This window comes from Vombatus ursinus, unplaced genomic scaffold (assembly GCF_900497805.2).
Source record: "Vombatus ursinus unplaced genomic scaffold, bare-nosed wombat genome assembly UNPS02007612.1, whole genome shotgun sequence".
Taxonomy (NCBI): Eukaryota; Metazoa; Chordata; class Mammalia; order Diprotodontia; family Vombatidae; genus Vombatus; species Vombatus ursinus.
Genome location: NW_020947390.1, coordinates 10,852,764 through 10,872,956, shown reverse-complemented (window position 1 = coordinate 10,872,956; position 20,193 = coordinate 10,852,764). Strand labels below are relative to the sequence as shown.

The window sequence follows — 20,193 nt, the reverse complement described above, 5'->3', positions numbered from 1 at the left end:
TGTCCTATATCGCATTGAAAAGTATAGTGTCCAGAATGAGAAAGGTAATAGTTTGTTACGCTCTGCCTGGGTCAGATTGCATCTAGAGTACTATGTTCAGTTCAGGGCACCACATTTTAGGAATGCCAACCTGGAATGTGCCCATAAGAAGGCAAGTAGGATGGTGAGAGAACTGGAGAACGTAGAAGAGTTAAAGAAGATAGTGGTTTTTGTTTTTGTCACACAGTTATTTGGTTTGACTCCCAAAAGAAGTACTAAGAAAAATGGATGTGTTGAGGTTTAGGGTTTTTGGGGTACTGGGACGCCGAAATAGCGACACGCAGATCCTGCCTGAATGAATTCGACCCAACTCTTCTTTCAGCCAAAGACAAAGTTTATTAAAGATCTGCCGTATTGGCCAGTCTCTTAAGGAATCTGAACATTTGTGATGCTCGAATTGACAAGCGGGCTAGAGTGAATCTCAGCCATTGGCCAGATTTTAAGAATCTGAGCACCTTAATGGAGATAAGATGGATCTCATATACAGAAAGACTGTGGGAGGGATCTAGGAGTGGGCAAGTAGTTTGGAGTGAATGGAGAGGGGTCTGGGAAAAGAGGTCTAGAGAGGATCTTGATTGGAGTGACTGGGAAGTAGAATGGGGTCTGGATAGGATCAAGGGTGGGAAGCAGCTGGGGGCCATCCTGAGGTAACAGAAAATGGAGGGCTGGGCTAGGTTAAGGGTAACAGAGAAATGGGAGATTGGGTTTAGGCGATAAATGAAAGGCCAGTTAAAAGAATTATAGCTTCAGTTGAATGCTAGAGACTTACTTGATCAAGTGGGAAAATTCAAGGTGGGGGTTTCCAGAGCCTGTACCCCATCAGGTGTGAATTACAAAAAGAGAGTTAGGTTTGATGTAAGGAGAACTTTCTACATATTAGAACTATCCAGATGTGAAATGGGCTGCCTCAATTGGTGGCAGATAGTAGAGTTCTTCAAGCACAGGGTGAATGACCATTTTGGGGGAATGTTGAGAGAAGGATCCTTATTCAGGTATGGCTTGGACTGCCAAACACCTTTAAAACTCCAAGATTCTATGTGATATATTTGTGAATAGGTAGGTGATATTACTTTAACTGGCCAATGACTTTGAACTACTAGTTTTGCTTTGTACTTCTTGTAACAATCATGGGCAAAACCAATAAAATTCCACATGTAAATTTCTGTATATTCTTCAGTCTCAGTTTAGGGTACATAAAACATACACTACAAATTTATAAGGGCAGCTAGATGGTGCTGTGGCTAGAGCACTGGGCTTGGAATGAGGAAGACTCATGTTCATGAGTTTGAATTCAGTCTCAGATATTTGCTAGCAGTGTGATCCTGGGCAAATCACTTAGCCCTGTTTGCCTCAGTTTCCTCTTATGTAAAATGAGCTGGAGAAGGAAATGGCAAACCATTCCAGTATATTTGCCAAGAAAACCCTAAGTGGGGTTATGAAGAGTTGGACACAACTGAAATAACCCGACTACAACAAATTTATAAATAATATATTGCTTAGCAGAAATTGCTGAGAAGTAGAGGAGTTAAGTATGAGATCAACTTTTTTAGCAGTTTTTCTAAATGTGAAAAAGGAATTCAATATCAATACATAGGTTCCAGTTACAGCTTTTCCATCAGCTAGATGGATAATCTTGGGTGACCTAATATGTCTGGGACTATTTCTTTAATGGGTAATGAGAAGGCCTGTATTAATAATCATTAGCATTTATATTGTGTTTATAATTGCTACTTGTCAGTATGTTTAAAATGAAAGACGTGCTATAGGTCATACAAAATTTAAATGTGAATTTTGGATTTAATCAAGAACAGAATCAAGAGGGAGAATTAAGGCCACATGATATTCAGTTTAGGTTGGTAAGCCACCTCATTTCCCTGGATTTACCTGTAAGTGAGCTCTTCTCACATATAAAACCATGATCTTCAATTTCCAACTTGTGACTATGAGCAATAATTTGAATATCAAACTTATATTTTCAATAGGAAAGAAGCATTTTTTAAGTAGCAGATTTTTTTTGAAATCAGGTATCAGGGGCAGCTGGTGGCACAGCAGATAGAGCACCGGCCCTGGACTCAGGAGCACTTGCTTTCAAGTCTGGTCTCAGACCAGACACTTGACGCTTACTAGCTGTGTGACCCTGGGCAAGTCACTTAACCTCAATTGCCTAACCAAAAAAAAAAAGTCAGGAATCTTGGCTTTTTAAACTCAGGAACTCCCATTTTAACCTATTATTTACTGGCTGTCCTTGGGAAAGTAATTTATTTCTCAGCTTTTCAAATTTTACATAAAATTTGCTTATACATACTCACTTTCTATCCTTTCATAATGCAAATTCAGGTTGAACAAATATGTACATATTTGGTCAAATGATTATAGTTAATAACCATTTTGGTATGTATTTTAAGCTATTTAATATTACTAAAATGTGATAGGTTAATTTGGTTCTCTTTTAGGCAGAGCTTCTAGATGCTGCTTCTGGAATTAATATTCGATTCAGATTAGGTGGTGTAAGTATGGAAGTAGTTTTGTCTAATAGTCTTAAAAGTATTCAAAAATCTTCCCTAATTGATTGTATTAAATTTGAAATGGATAATTATTTTTAAGCATAAACACTTTTTATTGTAAGCTTACAATTGGATTTTTAATTTATTTTTTTTAATCACAGGAGAAGTTTCCTCCCAATATATATTATAAAATTTTCACTCACAGACATATTGTAGATCTATGTGCTAACAGTCCTAGAGATTATGTGAACATTATCCCAAAGCAACTATCACATTTGACATTTGATAAGAAACATCTAGAAGATGACCACGATGGTTGGTACAAACGTATAGAGAACAATGGCTGGAGACTTGTTTCCAAAAGAGTAAGTGAAGCAAAATTATAATAATTTTTCTTTTACATTTTACAGATATGCTTTGTGTCTTTTTGGAAATTTAATTTTACAGTAGATTTCAAGAACATATATAATTGCCTACTGACCTAAACAATGAGTATTATTGATTTAAAACAACTCTAGTGGCAACTTTGATTACACTTTAAGATATAGTCATATATCTTAGTCTTAAATTTACTCATTTTTCTTACTAAGAGAAGATGTGTCTGCAGTCCAACTTAAGCTATCCTGTATCCTTCAGAAACATAGTAGGCACTTATTACCTCATCAGATAGGTGAAATGAGATTTCTGCAACAAAAGGAAGTTGAAAATGTTATTGAATTCACTGTGTGTCAGGATGTGGGGATTCTTGAGATCAAGTAGGTTTATCTTGTGGTATTTACTAGATATTAGCTTCAGTGAAGGTAAAGAGAATGTCTTATTTATCTTTGTCTTTCTATCTCCTTTAACACCTAAAACAGTGCTTTGCATGTCTAGGCAATGAGGAATTGTTGTTGAGTTAGTCCCAATGATGATTGGTGAAAAAGCAGTGGATTTTCATAGTTTTGAGAGGATGAGGTATAAAGTGAGTTTTCACCAAGCCATACCAATCACACTTCTGTAAGGATCATTTTGGATAGTGATATTTCTCAGCTCAGAGACATAGCAGCCATACCTTTCAAATTTTCCAAGGCAGTACAATTTCAAATATACTGTACCATTCCCAGATTAGGGAAAAAAAATCTTGTTCTAGTAATTGGAGGGACATTAGTTTTTCATGTTTAGGCTATGCCAATATAATAACTCAAACTTAACATGGTCAAAATAGAGCTTTCTTTCCTCTCAAGCCCTCCCGTCTTTTGAACTTTCTTATTAGTGTCAAGGGCACCACCGTCACCCCAGTCACCCAGGCTTACAATCTTGTTGTCATTCTGGCTCCTCACTCTCTTACCCCTCCTCCCCCAATTTGTTGCCAACTCAGTAAACAGATGAATAATAAACAATAAACAGGTTCCTTTTTGCCTAAAGAATACAATATAAAATGCTCTCTTTTGACATTTGAATTCCTTCATAATCATACCCTTTCCTATTTTTCTGCTCTTCTTACACTCTTCCCCTCCATGTATTCTCTTATCCGTAGTGTCTAATTTATAAAATGGAGATGCTATACCTGCCCAAACTACCTCATATAATTAATAGGAGGCTCAAGATAATGTATTTGTGAAAGATTTTTGTGGCCATAAAGGATCTGATAGATATGGGGCAGTATTATGACCCCTTCTGTTTCTGCTCTGGGATGTCCCTGCTACACAAAGAAATGTCATTTCATAATCAGATACCATCACAGACAATAGTATACAAGTGTTTTCATAATATCATTTGTCAACAGTTTTGGAAAGTCACTGATGAGATCACTGAAGAAGGAAATAAACAAAAAATTGACTTTCACTTCTCCAAACTGAAGAGAAGGCAGGACATTGACATAAGAAGAAAATATAAAAAAATTAGATGGATGAAGCAAATGTAAGTAGTGAAATTCTTATACATATGTAAACAATATACAAATGATTGTGGCAGTTTTTAGATTTTTTGTGGAGGTTGGCTATTAATAATAAAACTGTTGAATATCATTTTGTAGGTTTAATAATTATCCGCGATCAATCTGAGTTCCATAATAGGCCACTCTCCTGTTACAAAAGTGCATACTTTGCTCCTTGTAACATCTACATTTTAAAAAATTAATCTTTTAATATGAAAGATTACTCTTATACTTCTAGCATATCTAATTATATCTGTGATTATATAAAGATGAACCTATGCACACAAATGATCTTTCATTTCTTTTGAAATTTCCATTATCCTATATTCCTTCAAAATTATGTGTGACCTTTATTTCATTATTGTAGTAGCATTAATTTTTATTTCTTTTATTTTTTTTTATTTTTCTTTTAAGGGTCTTACAGTTGTATAGGAATTTATATTTTATGTAAGTATTATCATTGTCCTTTAAAGACTTTTCCATCTAGTTCTTCCTAGTAGAAGTATAATTAAAACAGAAGACTAATTTTTCCATACTTCAATCATTAAATCAACAGGTATTTATTAAACACCCACTATGTGCCAGGGACTGTGGTAGGCCCCCATGATAAACAGATAAGAAGGAAATATATAGTTCTTGGCCTCCAGGAGTTTACATTTTAATGGAGGAAATAGTATATACCTGTGTATCTATGTAGAAAATAGATAGCTATAGCACACTTAGCATAGGGCCTGGTGTATAGTTGGCACGCAACTCTTAGGCAGCTAGTGGTACAGTGGATAGAGAGCTAATTATGTGATTTTATCCAGTTCTGTTTAGCAGTAAGTTATCAGAATTGTCTTGTTCCTTCTTTGTTTTCGAAGACCAATGACATCAGGAGGGTGATGTCTTGACTTGCAAGTGAATTGGATTTAAGTGAGGCAGAGCTGAGCAAAATCATCAGCCCCACTGTCTCCTCCAGAGTCATTGGAGTCCAGTGGCAAGACATAGGTCAGGACAGCTGGTGATGGCCCCAGATGCAATGGGAGACCTTGGTATTTTTAAGCTAAGGTCTTTCCCAGGTCTCAGTTTGTCTGAGGCAATGATCATTCAGTAGTTAAAGGCTAGGTAAGAATTGAGGTAAAAGATGGCCTACTTTGTCTTCACAAAGGAATCAATCAGGGAGGGGAAGACCTTCAGAGTTTCTGGCCCAAAGAGAAACAATTGCTATTTACACTCACTCTGAGTCATCAAAACCAAAACATTGAGCAAGTGAGGCTTGGGCTGGGACCTATTATTGACCAATTAGTGAGAGCCAGAGTGATTTGGGTTTAAAGGGATAGGCAAGTAGCTCCATTTTAATGCCACTGGGTTTTATCAAAGCTTGGTTTTTCAGAGCTATATTTCAAGAAATCATAAATGAAAACTACATGGGACAAAAGAGTTGGTTGAAGAGAGGAGATGGATGGTGAGAACAGTTCACGGTTCGATTTTGACAAGGTATAAACAGGGATAAAAATGGGAGTATAGGATCTAAAAGTAGAAGAAAGTATAGAGTTGACCTAGTTCATAAGGGGTTGATTGGGAGGAGAAAAGGAGGTCAGTAGATGCTTGAGTGATAGATAGCCTGGGAATATCTTCAAGAGTTGAAGGAATGGAGGCCAGGATGAGGAAGACAGGTTTAGGAGGAGTAAGGCATAAAGTGAAATGGAATGAGAAGAGGTTAGGTCAGTTAGAGGAATATCAGGTTTTTGATTGTGGAAATGAACACTTGATGATGGCAAGATCAAAGCTGTGACCATCTCTGCGTGTAGCTAAGGTAGTATATAAGTGGTTTGGGGAATTGATTAGCTTGAGGAATTGAGATGTTAGTGTGTTTGAGGAAACATCAACACATATGTTGAAGTTCTCGATATGAAGGCAGGAATTGGGGAGAGGAAGACTATGAGCCAAGTCCTGAGCTCCTTGAAAAAGCAAATAATATGACTTCCATAAGGGAAGAGAAAGAAAGGGAAGGGAAAGGAAGAGGACATTTACATAGCACCTGTTTTGTGCCAGGCACTGTACTAAGTGCTTTTACAAATATCTCATTTGATCCTCATAACAATCTTATGAGCTAGGTGATATTACTACTCCCTTTTTACAATTGTGGAAACTCAGGCAAACAAAAGTTAAATGACTTGCCCAGGGTCACACAACTACTAAGTATCTAAGGCCAAATTTGAACTCCGATCTTCCTGACTCCAGATGTAGTGCTCTGTCCACTGTGCCACCTAGTTGCCAACCAGCTTATATAGCCTGCTGTTAACTACTGCGGCCAGTAGATAGCCACCAGGATCTGAACTGGGTTATAAATTTGGAGAGAATGAATCTCAAAAGAGGAGAGGTCACAGGGTAATGGCATCAGAGTTTGAAAATAGTAATGAGGAGCAAGGAGTATTTTGCTTCCCCCACTGGAGCTAGTTTGTTTAGGAGGAGCCAGATCTTTTTGGTAACAGAGTAATTATTTTACATCTCCGTTCCTCAGATTTACTAATAGAAAACTATCACATCTCAGCTCTTAAAGATTCTTCCACCATCACTTGCCCCATCTGCTATTGAAGTTAACCTTGAATCTTACTCTAGGCCTGTGAAGTGTGCCTTTTTTCCCCATCATGCAACAATTTCTATAGAATCCTTTTTCAATTAATTTGTCTTGTTTTTCCAATTGAAATTTCTAACTTTTTAAGGTTTATTTTTCATCTTAAGGATAACCATTTATTTCTTTAGAAAAATTTAAAAAAAGTTTCTGACCAATGTACAGTTCAAATGATTTCTGTATTTGCAGAAATAAAAGCAAAGTGCAGTATTCATGATATCCTAACTGCTTAACTGCTGCTACCAATATTTAGTATTGTAGTATTCCTTGCAGAGGCAGTATGGCCAAGAAGTGAGATGGTGGGAAGTTCAAGTTCTCTGGGCTCTAGACAGCTCTTCAAAAAAGCTGTGCCCTTCTGCATGGATAAAGGAATGTTCTCACCAATGAATAAGAGATCCAGTCCCTTTTCGTATCTCATAGTATTACTTACTACAAGCAATGTGAAGAAAGCTTTCGATAAGAGCTGTAGCAGGAGTATTGTCATAGGGCTTTAAAGTTTTCAAAGTGCTTGACAGATGTTAACTGATTATAATTGTTTCAAAACACAAGTTGTTCAAATGTTTTAGTATTTGAATACTAAATACTAAGTACCAAATACTAAATTATTTGAACAACCTCACTTTGATAGTTCATTATCAATACTCTCTTTTATCAACACAATGTACCATGTCATACTCTCCTACCAAAGAAAAAAAGGTACTAGACTTTTTGTGTATTATTTTCTGAGTGTTAGAAGATGATCATTCAGTAGTTAAACCTGATCTTGAGCTCAAGTATGTGTGAGGGCTGATCATTCCAAAAAGTGCTCCGGCATTTGTTTCTTAAATGTTTTACTGATATTATTTTTTAAAATATCATTGTCACTTCCCAGTGACTCCCCCCAAAGAAACGTCCCTTATAAGGAAAAAAAGTATAGTTAAGTAAAACAAATTAATACATGTCTGAAAAGTACATCCTTCATTTCCTACTTGCTTTACTATCAAGTATCATCAGTCACTGAAGTCATAATTGCTCACTGCATTGATCAGAGCCCCTACCCTCATGTTTTGTAATTTCTAGCTGTACTGTAGTTCAGATATGGACTGAATTTTAATAGCTTTGGGTCAGTAGGTCCCTCTTCAGATTGATTGCAGAGACTTGACCATAGAGACCTTGCCCCAAGCATGAAAGTACTGCCAGCCTCTCCAGACATTAGAGTTGATCACATTGTTCTCTAAAATGTATAGAAAAATGTGAAATCATACTTCCTTTGCTAACTTACAATGAAGATAGTTTAAGAAATTTGCTATTGGCCCTCTAAAACATATCTCCTCTTGTTGAGCATATCCTATTTAGAAAGTGACCTAGCATTATTCTTGTGTTTCAGAATGAATTGGCTACCACTAAACATCTTAAATTGAAAATAAATACCTATGTGGAAAATAATAAGAACCAAACTTTTGGCTCAGAACTATTAACTTCTTTCTGCCATTGGCCAATATTGGATTGGATGCATGGTATTTATGCATTTTGTTGTGTCGTTTTTCAGTTGCATCTGACTCTTCATGACCCCATTTGGAGTTTTCTTGGCAAAGATGTGGTTTGCCATTTCCTTCTCCAGCTTATTTTATAGTCTTCCTGACTCCAGGCCTGGCATATTGTGCCACTTAGCTGCCCCATTTATGCATATGTAAATAATATAGAACAAAAGCTACCTGTGAGATTTTGGGCAAGTCATCAACTATGTGAGCTTCATATCTGTAAAGTGAAGATCCTTTCCAGCTCTGAAATCCCCTGATTCTATTATCTAACGACTTTATTTTTCCTTGTAATCTTATGATTTAACCAGTGGTGTGCTGGAGCCACCTTGGACCAGGCTTCAGTGAGCCAATTATTAAATTTTCAGTATAAGTATTTACACTTCAGAAATCAGCAAATAGTACAAATTAGAGCTTGATTTGTTTGTTGATTGTCAATTTAGACTTAAGACAGTGATGGAGAAAATGTAAATAAAAGAGGTTAAATTTAAAAGTGTGCCATGTGTACACTTTTTTCCCCCAGAGAGCCACTTGTTAAACATTTACCAAGACACTCCTGGATATAACTCACTGAGATATGAGGTTGAAATGTGAAGATCAGTGATAAGTATCAGTCCTATATGGATAATTGGATTGCTTTCTTTCTAGAGATCCAGCATAAGAATTTTGTCTAATATGTTAGATCCTTAATACCACTTGTAGTTATCAGTATTATCTGTCATAATCATTCTGCTCATAATCAGTTTTCTTTCCTTAGGTATTATTCAGGAAGCTTGGAAACAAAGAAAGCAGATGATAGGTGTACGGACTTAATTCTTAAAGCAACAAAAGGATTGATAAAAGCAGTTGAAGAAGGTGGAATGGACTCAGTGATGGAATGGGAGGTGGATGAAATTCTGAACTGGACAAATACCCTCAACTTTGAAGAGCAAGTAGATGCTACTTTCTCAGGGGATGCTGGGGAGGGGATCGGCATCCAGTCCTCTTTATTTCTGTCTCCCACTTTTGTCCCTCTCATTGTCACCCATCTTGGTGCCTTAGATATAGTCTTCCCTGACACCAACATCCCGGTCGCAGTGGGAGTGGCAAAAGCAGCAGAGCCAGCGACGCTGTTGGGGATCTCTCCAGTGGCAGACACAGTGGCAGTTGCTGCCCCCATATCTTTTTCTAACACAATCATGGGATGGGAAGAGAGAGGAAGAAAAAGACAGAGAACACAAGATATGGGGAAAGATTTTACCAGTTTAGAAAGGATGAGGGATTTTTAGGAAGAGCTCTGATAAATAAACCTTTAAGACCCAATGCTGCCTTTCTATGGGTGCACTGACACTTCTACCCTTAACTTCTGGATTAGATTGAGTGTAGATGAAGGGAAGGAGTCTATGGAAAGGAAATAGACCAGGGATTCTCTCTGAAAGTGGTGTGGGGCCACCAAAAGATCCTGTTACAGAATTCTCCTCAGTATTTTCATTCCATCCAGGCCAGCCCTGTCCCAAATGTTCTGAGGCCACACTGGCCTCTAGCTCTTCCCCTTCGTTCTTTCCCCATCCCATTTTAGTATTGTGAAAGGCAGCTGCAACTGCTTTTCTGGGGTTTCCTTCTCATGGTCACTGGATGAGGTGTTGCCAGCAATGGGACTATAGCCTATGAGGGAAAGCCTGTGTGGAAAGGGGTCAACAACCACAACTGAACTTCAGTTCTCAGCCTCCTGAGTTCTCACCCCTCTGCTGCCCCTAAAAGCTGATCTGTTGCTGCCTAAGGCACTTCCTCACAAAACCATGAGAAACAGTAGCCTAACCCAGTGCCCCTCTGATCACTTCCTGGGTTGGGATTAGGAGGCAGTATAGACAACAGGGACTCAGTTTCCAGTAGTGATGTCCTATCTCAATTAAATTCATGCTCATATTTCACCCTTTATTTCAGTATTTTACTTCAGGGATCTGTGATCACCTCAGTGCGAGTACTCCTGATACTGACACATATTGCAGCCCTTTTGAAAGTTGAAAGTTCTTGAAGGTTCCTGAAAAGTCCATCCCTCTAAAGCCAGCCTAGTGATGAGCCTTTGTAAATTTAGCCAGCCTAGACCTCAAGAAGAAATCTTCAGCAGCCCCATGCCCAGCGCTGGAGTCATTCTCAACTCACCTGACATACCCATTCCTTTGTCAGGTCTAGTCAGTTCTGCCTCCTCAAAATCTGTCTCATCTGTTCCCTTTGCTCCTCTCACGTGACAGTTCAAATTCTCATTACTTCTCACCTGGATGATTATGATAGCCTCCTAATTATTTTCTGTGCCTACAATCTATCCCCCACACAACTTCCAAAGTAATTTTTGTAAAGGTCTGATCCCCTACTCAATAAACTCCAGTAGCTCCCTATTACGTCTAGCTAAAAATGCAAACTCCTGTATTTAGCATCTTAAACCCTTCTCAACCTGGTTCCAGCCTTCTTTTCCAGCCTTGATAGACATTACCCTTTTTCATGCATTCTATAATCTAGCCAGCCTGGCCTTTTTACTCTTCCTCATCCCCAGCATTCCATCTCCATGCTGATCTCCATCTCCATCTCCAGGCTGCCCCTTACACCTGGAATGCACTTGCTTCTCACTTCTACCTTTGAAAATCTTTAGCAACCTTTAGAACTCAGCTTAAATGTCACTTCTTACATGAAGCTTTTCCTGATCCCCCTGCTAGTGCTTCCTCCCTAAAATTACCTTATATTTGCATTATGTATGTTTACATATGTGCATGTTGCTTCCCCTAAATTATAATGCTAATAACTCCATGAGGGCAAGAATTTAAAAAAATTTTGTCTTTGTATCATTGGCTCTTCACATATTTCCTGACATGTTATATGTACGTAATAAATGTTTATTGATTGATTTAATAATAATGTGTGAAATAACAACACTGAAAACACAAGTGCTTGAAGAGTATATTTAATAGAAGGAAGAATTAAAGCTTGAAAATGGAATGAGTTGCTTGGTGAGATAATGAGGTCCCCATTCCTGGAAGTGTTCAAGCAGAGACTGAATGACTCATTGTCAGGGATATCATAGTTAGATTTCATGCTAAGGCAAGAGTTGGACTCGATGAACCCTTTCAATTCTGGGATGCCATGATTCTAGAAGATGTGGATTATTTTGCTGTACCTAAAGCAAACTGTGGTCAGGCCAAAGGCCAACATGCTAAAAAATAATAATAATTATAAGTTATTTTAAAACAGTTGCATGTAGTTAGAAAATATTTCACTTCATCATTATTATTTTAATAACAATTTCCCGAATACTTTCATAGAATGGACATATATTAGGTGCTACAAAAATTTAATTGCAGAAAACATGGATGCTTGATAAATCAAATACATTCAGGGATATGTATTACTAATATGTTTTTAATCAAACAACTATCTTTTCCCTAATTTTCAAAGGCTGGAAGATGAAGAATTCAAATGAGTTCCAGCAGATGAGCTGATTATATCAGGCTTTCCATTCTTTTTCCTGTATTGTATTTGTTTGTTTTAGAGATTGGGGGTATAACGATTTATGTGAGAAAGGGAGTAGAACTCAGTGTGATCAGGCATTTTTCCCTTCTAGCCAAACTTTGGAATAAGGAGTCCGAGACTGTTTCTAAAGACAATGCAAAATGTATGCCACAAATTAATTACTTGGCTTAATTATATTTATTTGCTATAAGGACTTATTTTTCCTTTGTAAATGGGTTCTGGAGGTAAGCAGAGATTTAGGAAGAAAAGTGAAGCATATGATAGAACCGTCAAAAAAAAAAAAGAAGAAAAGAAAGAGGGTCATTGAAGCATGTTTATAAATGCACAGAGGTCAAAAGGAAGTTCAGAAAGAAACACTGGCTAGCAGGGCAATTTTGAAATTGACATATTGAATTTATTATATATGTGGTTTTTAAAGCAAGCTTTACATAATAGAGATTTGCAGATTCACATGAAATCTTCTTTTTCTGGTCTACTTTGTATATGGAAATGTTCTTTTTTGGTGTTCATTAAATTAAGAAATGAAAGAATAAAACAAATATTAGGAGTGTTGTAACACTGAAAAAATCTCCATTTAGAAGAGGCATTAGATGCTTTAGAAAATTTTTTAAATATTTTTTAATATATTTTGATTTATCAACAATCACTTTCATATGCTTTTTAAAAATTTTAATTTTAATTTTTTTTAATTTTTAGGCAATTGGGGTTAAGTGATTTGCCCAGGGTCACACAGCTAGTAAGTGTCAAGTGTTTGGTCTGAGGCCGGATTTGAACTCAGGTCCTCCTGACTTCAGGGCCGGTACTCTATCTACTACACCACCTAGTTGCCCCTCCATATGCTTTTGAGTTTAAAATTTTTCTCCCTTTTTCTCCCCACCTCCCTCCCCAAGACAGCACACAATCTGATATAGGCTATACATACACATTCCTATTAAACATATTTTCACATTAGTGATGTTGTAGGTAAAAATTAGAACCAATAGGAGGAGCCACCAGAAAAAGAAAACAAAACTCAACAGAAGAGAAAAAAAATAGCAAATAGTATGCTTCGATCTACATTCAAATTCCATAGTTCTTTCTTTGGATGTGGATAGCATTTTCCATCATGAGGCCTTTGGAGATGTCTTAGATCCTTGTATTGCTGGGAAGGATTGTTTATCAATATTAGTCATCACACAATGTGGCTGTTATTGTGTACAACATTCTCTTGGTTCTGCTCACTTCATTCAGCATCAGACCATACAAGTCTTTCCTGGTTTTTCTGAAGTCAGCCTGTTCATTAGAATATTTTTTAAACCAATAATCTACCTTGTTCCAACAAGCTTAATGGTAACCTAGTACCTCTCAGAATGTTTTTAGTGGGAAAGGAGAGGAGAATGCTACCAGGAATTTTGCTGACTATTTGGGTATAGAAGAGGTTCCCACTACAGCTGTTCACTTTCCTATTTCATAGATCCCTGAGTTATTATTAATAATACCTAGCATAACAATGATAACTGCAAATAGATGATCCTTTGAAATTTATTTTTTAAGTGTTTTTTTTTTCCTGTGTTGGTAACAATTTCTGAGTTGTAGGTACAAAGAAAAAGACCACCAAGTAGGATAGTATGGTTAGAATAGAGAGTGTATGAAGGAGAATAATGCAGAAGAAAATGGGAAAGATAGGAAGGGCTCAGGTCATCAAGGTCTTTAAATACCAAGAGATGTCTGTATTTGATCCTGGAAGTAATTAAGGAGCCTTTAGAATTTACTGAGTAGGTAGGAGAGTCAGTCAGTAAGCTTCAGGTACTCGTTTTGTGCCAGACAGATGCAAAGCATTGGGGTTACAAAGAAAGGCTAAAATACAGTGCCTGCTCTCAAGGAGCTCACACTCTAAGATCTATTTTAGGAATTTCAGCTGGGCAGCTGTGTGAAGGAAATATTAAAGTGGAGAGTGAATTGAGGCAGGGAGAACAAATTAGGAGGCTATTGCAATAGTTGAGGAGAGATGTAATGAGGGACTGAACTGAGATTATAGCTATGTAAGTGGAGAGAAGGGCAAATATATCAAAGAATGTGGAGGGGAAAAAAAAGACAAGATTTAGTAACTTAATGCATATTTGGAATGAATTAGAGTGAGGAGTCAAGAATGATGCTGATAATTTTGAACCTAAGTGATGGGAAGGATGTTGGTGCCCTCAACAGTAATAAAAATACAAGTAATATTTGTTTCTTTATTGATTTATTTTTCTAAATATATGTTATTGTGTGCCTAGGTATGTCAACAACTGGAAAAACATTGCTACAAGCAACTCTTCAGCTAACATTCACGGTAAGCCATTTTAAGGATAGGTGTGATAAACTATTCTGACTAAAGTTAGTTCCAAAATGTTGAGAAGTTTATATTGTAAAGTGAGACTTAAAGAATTATAGAACTTGATATAGAAGTTATTTAGTGAGACATAAGACTGTAAACAAAATTGCTCTTGTAAGAAAGGGGTAAAAAAAGTTAAGAAAAGAACTAGAATCTAATGGGGTGCCTTAACTTTTTTTTATCCTTTTTAAGCCCCTCTTCAGAATCAGCAAGTTTGTTTGCTTGTGACTGTTCCCTCTCTAGTATTATCCTTCCTCTTACTATATTTCCCTCCCCCTCATCTGCCCCAGTCCCTACTGGTTTTCCAGTCATTTGATGTTTGTTGAGTTTGATGTATTTCTACATCAAACTATTTGTGTTTGTGTGTGTATTCAACACTCCTTTGTCTATTTCAGTTAAAAGTGAATTTCATTTGACACCAACTCCTCCTATCCTTTCTTCCATGTTTGTATACTTTTTTGGGATGTAACCCAATTATGCAGGGCAGCTAGGTGGCACGTAGATAGAGTGCTGGCCCTGGAGTGAAGAATCCTCATCATCTTCCTGAGTTCAAATCTGGCCTCAGACACTTAGCTATGTGACCTTAGACAAGTCACTTAACCTTATTTGCCTCAGTTTCTTCATCTGTAAAATGAGCTGGAGTAGCAAATGTCAAACCTCTCCAGTATCTTTGCCAAGAAAATCCCAAATGAGGTCACGAAAAGTAAGATAGGATTGAACAACAAAACCCAATTATGAAGTTCCACCTCTTTTTCCTCCTTTCTTCTATGTTGTCTTTTATCCTCATGTCCTTTCATCCTCCTTTCTTGTTTGTCTCTTCAAACCCTCAAAACAGAACCAGTCCACTCCCAGGATCTGTTTTCTTTTAACTTCCCCAATACCCTGTGAAGACATTAAGGTTCTGAGAGGCCATTTGTTTCTTCTGTCTTTATTGGGATGTGATCACTGCATCATTATTCAGCTTTTTCCAGTTACACAAATACATTTACCTTTCTAGGTTTCTCTGGCCTCTTGGGGTTTTATTTTAGAGTTTCTATTCAGCTCTGGTCTTTTCATCAAAAATGTTTGAAAGTCTTCTATTCTATTAAAGATTCATTTTCCCTCCATAGGGATTATACTCAGTTTTGAAGAGTAAGTTATTCTTTGTTGTAAGCTCATATATTTCACTCTTTAGAATACTGTATTCTAAGATCTTGTTTACTTTGTGTAAACTTGTTCACTTTGTGTGATCCTGACTGTAGGAGGTTCCTAGGCATTTGAACTCCTTCTTTTTGGATGCTTGCATTATTTTTTCCTTGATATGGGAACTCTGGATTTTGACTATGATATTCCTGGGGGTGAGGGAAAGGGGGCTTTTCCTTTTAGGGTTCTTTTCAGGCAATGATCAGTGGATTCTATTTTTTATTTTGCCCTTTGGTTCTAGTAGATATTGATAGTTTTTATTTCTGATTTCTTGAAATATAATGTCCAGGCTTTTATTTTTAACTCTTGGTTTTCCAGCAATCCAATGATTCTTTAATTATTTCTCCTTGAACTGTTTCCTAGGCCAGTTGTTTTCTTTGTATCGTTATCTTATATTTTCTTCTATTATTTTTAATTTTTTTCCCCTAATATTCTTTGCTATCTCATGCCATCATTAACTTCTGTTTGGTCTATTTTAATTTTCAGGGAGTCTAATTCGTAAGATGTTTATCACTTTCTCTTCTAAGCTACTTATTTTCCTTCCAATTCTTTCATCCAGAGCTTTTAATTAATTTATCTCTTCATTTCTTCTAGGTGTTCATGTAGTCCATAGGTTCCCAAAGTGGGTGATACTGCCCCCTGTGGGGCTCTGGAACAATGGGGGGGCAGTAATAGCCTCAGGTGCAATTATGGGGTGTTGAATAAAAATAAGGTTTAACCTAACCTAACACCAGGGGGGCACTAAGTAATTTTTTTAGAAGGGGGCTGGTAGGCCAAATAAATTTTGGAACCTCGTTTTTCTTTTGTGTCTCTGCTTTCAGTTGTCATGGAGTTGCTTCTTTGGGGACATCTCTAGATTTGCAAAAAATTTTCATACTGCTGTTTTCTTTGAGTTACTCATATCGCCAGCTTTAGTTTCTAAATTGGGACTTTGTGCCAGGGCCAGACTCTGCTCCCTGCTCTGCTTTTGTTTGGTCTCACCCTGAGTCCCCTGGGGTCCTGTGCTGACCTCTGCTTCCCAATATTGACTCCCTCTAAGCAGATTTTTAGGTTCATCGTGCTGGATGTTCAAGGCCATGGCAAGACAGAATGTTAGGGACCTGAGAGTTCCTGGACGTTGGGCACAATGGTCTGAGTTCTATTGCAACATACTGGTTGCTGGTCACTGACATTGCCTGAGGCTTCCAAGGACTTTCTGACCATTTTGGAATTTTCTCAGGGAGCCTTCCACTTTTGTTGCCAGTAGACACAAAGCCTTTCAGGCCACGTGTGTATTGTCTCTGATCACCTTGGGGAAGTTACCCTGTGCTGGCACTGACTTTGCTGGATGGGCCTTCTTTCCCATTGCTTGTGAACTTTTGGCTTATTTTTTTGTGTAGTTCAGGGGTGGGAAAAGTAACTATAGTCTCTCACTGGGTTTTTGAATCATTATTTTGTTTGGAATAAATTTCAGGGCTATTGCTAGAGTGGGTACATGGGAACTAGAGATGGCCTGACTCTCATTCAGGGAGCTATCCTGGCAGAAGTGCATAGTATGTTTTAAAGTCCAAGAGTGCAGGATTACTTCCATCAGCTTTTTTTCAGTGGGTCCTTTGATATTCTTGCTCACTTTTATTTTTTTAATGTATGTCTCCTCTAGTTGTACCCTTGATCTCATCAGCTTCTGTTTCCTTTAGGACTTTGCCTCTTCATTCCATCTCATCCTGATTATTCCTTTCTCTTTCTTGTTCCCTTTTGTTCCCTACTACCTATAAACATTCTCAGGTCCTACCCATCCTTAAGAATATCTCCCTTCACTCTGCCATCCCCTCAAGCTACCACCTTTCTTTTTTCTTCACTTCACTGCATTATTCCTAGATAGAATCCCCTACACTTCCTGCCTTCCTTTCCTTATCACCTGTTTACTTCCCAATTCCTGGCAATCTGGTTTTTGACCACACCACCCCACTGAAATTGCTTTCCTTAAAATTACTAATAATGTCTTTACTAAATCCACTCTCTCCCTTGATCTTCTCTGTTCCTATGGATTCAAATATTATGTCTTATACCCAGTCTTAACCTCTCACCTAACCTCTAGTGATGCATCAGTAATTGCCCGTTGGATGTGCCATAAATATCTCAAACTCAGTATGTGCAGAATGTAATTCATCTCTCCCTCCATGTATTTCCTCCAAATCTCCCTTTTGTTGTTGAAGGCATCACCATTCTCCCAGTCACCTAGGTTTGTAACCTTGGAGTCTACTTTGATTATTCTTTCTCCTTTTGCTCAAAGTTTGTCCTGATCTCCTTGTTAGTGCCATCTTGTTCCTCCTCAAATTATCATGTATGTACTTATTTGTTTACATGTTGTATTTCTCCAGTAGAATATAAGCTCCTTAAAGGGAATGTTTTTAATCTTGTCTTTGTATTGAGTGCCTTGCACATCACTGGAACTTAATTAATATTTGAACTGGATCTAGTCAGTTGCCAAATCTTGTCAGTTTACCTCTATAGTAGCAATCACATTATGTCCCCTTGTCTCCATAGCCCCCACCGTAATTCAGACCCTTAGCACCTCTCAGACTATTAGTTGATTAGTCTCCTTGTTTTCAGTCTCTTTCCCTAATTCATTCTCCACATATTTGCTAAAATAAGCTTCCTAAAGCATATGAATGTCATTTGTGTTAAAAAATCTTCAATGGTGTCCATCCCATTGCCTCTAGGATAAAATATGAATTTATTAGCCTGGCATTCAAAACCGTTTATAATCAGGCTCTTTTCTACCTTTCCAGTCTTGTTTCATACTACTCCCCTTCACATATTCTATGTTCCATCCAAATTAGACTAGTATCTCCCAAATCTCACTCTACCCATCTTTTGCCTGAGTGCATTCACAAAGGCTGTTCTCCTTGCCTAGAATGTACTTTCTAACGATTTCTGTCTCTCATTCTTTCATTCCTTCAAGGCTTGGCTCAGGTACAGTTCCTCTGGAAAGCCTTTCCTCAGTGGTTTATCATTTCTCTCTCTCTCTTTTTTAACTATTCCTTTTGTATATGTATTTTGAATACTACATCCCCAATGGAATGTAAGCTTCTTGAAAGGAGGGTGAATGAGTAAAATATGAGAAAAACAAATTGATTATGGAGTTGGTATATAAACTGATTTTCATTTTTAGTAGCATATCTAAGTAAAAATATTCTGTAGACATGTTTAAATGAGATTAGAGATCCATTCAGTGGGTCAGGACTGACTAGATATGTAGATTAAATAATTAGTCAGCAAAGAAATAATAATTGAAGCTAAATGAATTCTTTAGGGAAATAAGCAGAGAAGTCAAAGGACTAACAAGAAAGGCTAAGAGTTGGAAGAAAGAGGATGCTTCCAAGGAGCTCCCAGAAAAGCTAAATGAAACCCATAGGAAACACTTTTAAGGAAGTAGTGATCCTTCAGTGGAAAAACTACAGAGAGAGGTCAAAGGGAATGAGGATTTTTGAAAAGTCTGTTGAAATATCTGTGAAAAATCATTTACTAAGTACTTACTATATGCCAGGGACTGTGCCAAGTGTAGGAGATAAAAAGTATTTTAAAGAGAGACCATCCTTGCACCCAAAAAGCTTACATGCTAATAGAGGAGGACAACAAAATGATTAGGATGGAGTACTTTGTTCTTGGAAGGTGGTGAGTACATGGGCTGGCAGGCAGGTGAAATATCTTCTTATTTCTGCTCTCATACTTTAAACAAAATGTCCTTCCTTCAGTCTGTCCTTTTTTGCATTTTTATGCATTGTGTGGGTGATTTCACTGCTTAAAATGCCCCCTACCCACCCCCAACAAAGTGCTTAAGTGCCATCTAGTGTTCTAAGCACAAGAAGGTTGTGATATGCCGTATGAAGAAAACACGTGTTAGATGAGCTTTGTTCAGGCATGAGTTACAGCGCTGTTGGCCAGGAGTTCAATGTTAATGAATCAACAATAGACTACATCCAGAAAAAGGAAGAGGAAATTGACATATAATTTTTGTAAGAAATATGTATTTGAAAAGGTGTCTTTAAACAGAAACACATATAAAACAAGGCTCCATGTTGATCTGCTGACAAAAATGCTGTGACCAGAGGTTGCAAGAACCTAACCCTGTATTTCCCCTAATTCATTCTTCATGTTACTTTACAGAACAAAACTACTGTCAATGATGACTATTTATTAACTTTATATTTATACTGTATATATTTTTATATGTACTTGTTTCCTTCATTAGAATGTAAGCTCATTGCAAATAGGGATTGTTCATTCTTTGCACTTGAATCTCCAAAGTCTAAAAATGCCTAGCACTTAACAGTTATTTAAATATTTACTGATGGATTGAAGTTTTCCAAGAAGATGGGGGATTTTTCACATTAATAGAAAGAGGGAAAGAACCAGTAGAGAGGATGACACTGAAAATGTTAAGAGATGGAAGGAATGAATATGTGATCAAGTATCCTGAGGAGATAACAAGTGATGGCATATAGAACCAACTGCTAGGAATTGACTTTGAAGTAGAGTAGTAGTAGTAGTAGTAGTAGTAGTAGTAGTAGTAGTAGTAGTAG

At 37.3% G+C, this 20,193-nt stretch overlaps 1 protein-coding gene across 2 annotated transcripts in view; it reads left to right on the top strand.

Annotated features, from left to right (window-relative positions):
• CUNH11orf65 (chromosome unknown C11orf65 homolog) overlaps nt 1-20,193 on the top strand; it is a 53,703-nt gene that overhangs the window by 32,868 nt on the left and 642 nt on the right. For both annotated transcript variants that reach the window (XM_027849592.1, XM_027849589.1), the window contains exons 3-7: nt 2,493-2,546; nt 2,705-2,908; nt 4,309-4,442; nt 9,350-9,520; nt 14,349-14,404. In XM_027849592.1, the coding sequence (XP_027705393.1) occupies nt 2,493-2,546; nt 2,705-2,908; nt 4,309-4,442; nt 9,350-9,520; nt 14,349-14,404 (619 nt within the window). The remainder of the gene's footprint in view (nt 1-2,492; nt 2,547-2,704; nt 2,909-4,308; nt 4,443-9,349; nt 9,521-14,348; nt 14,405-20,193) is intronic.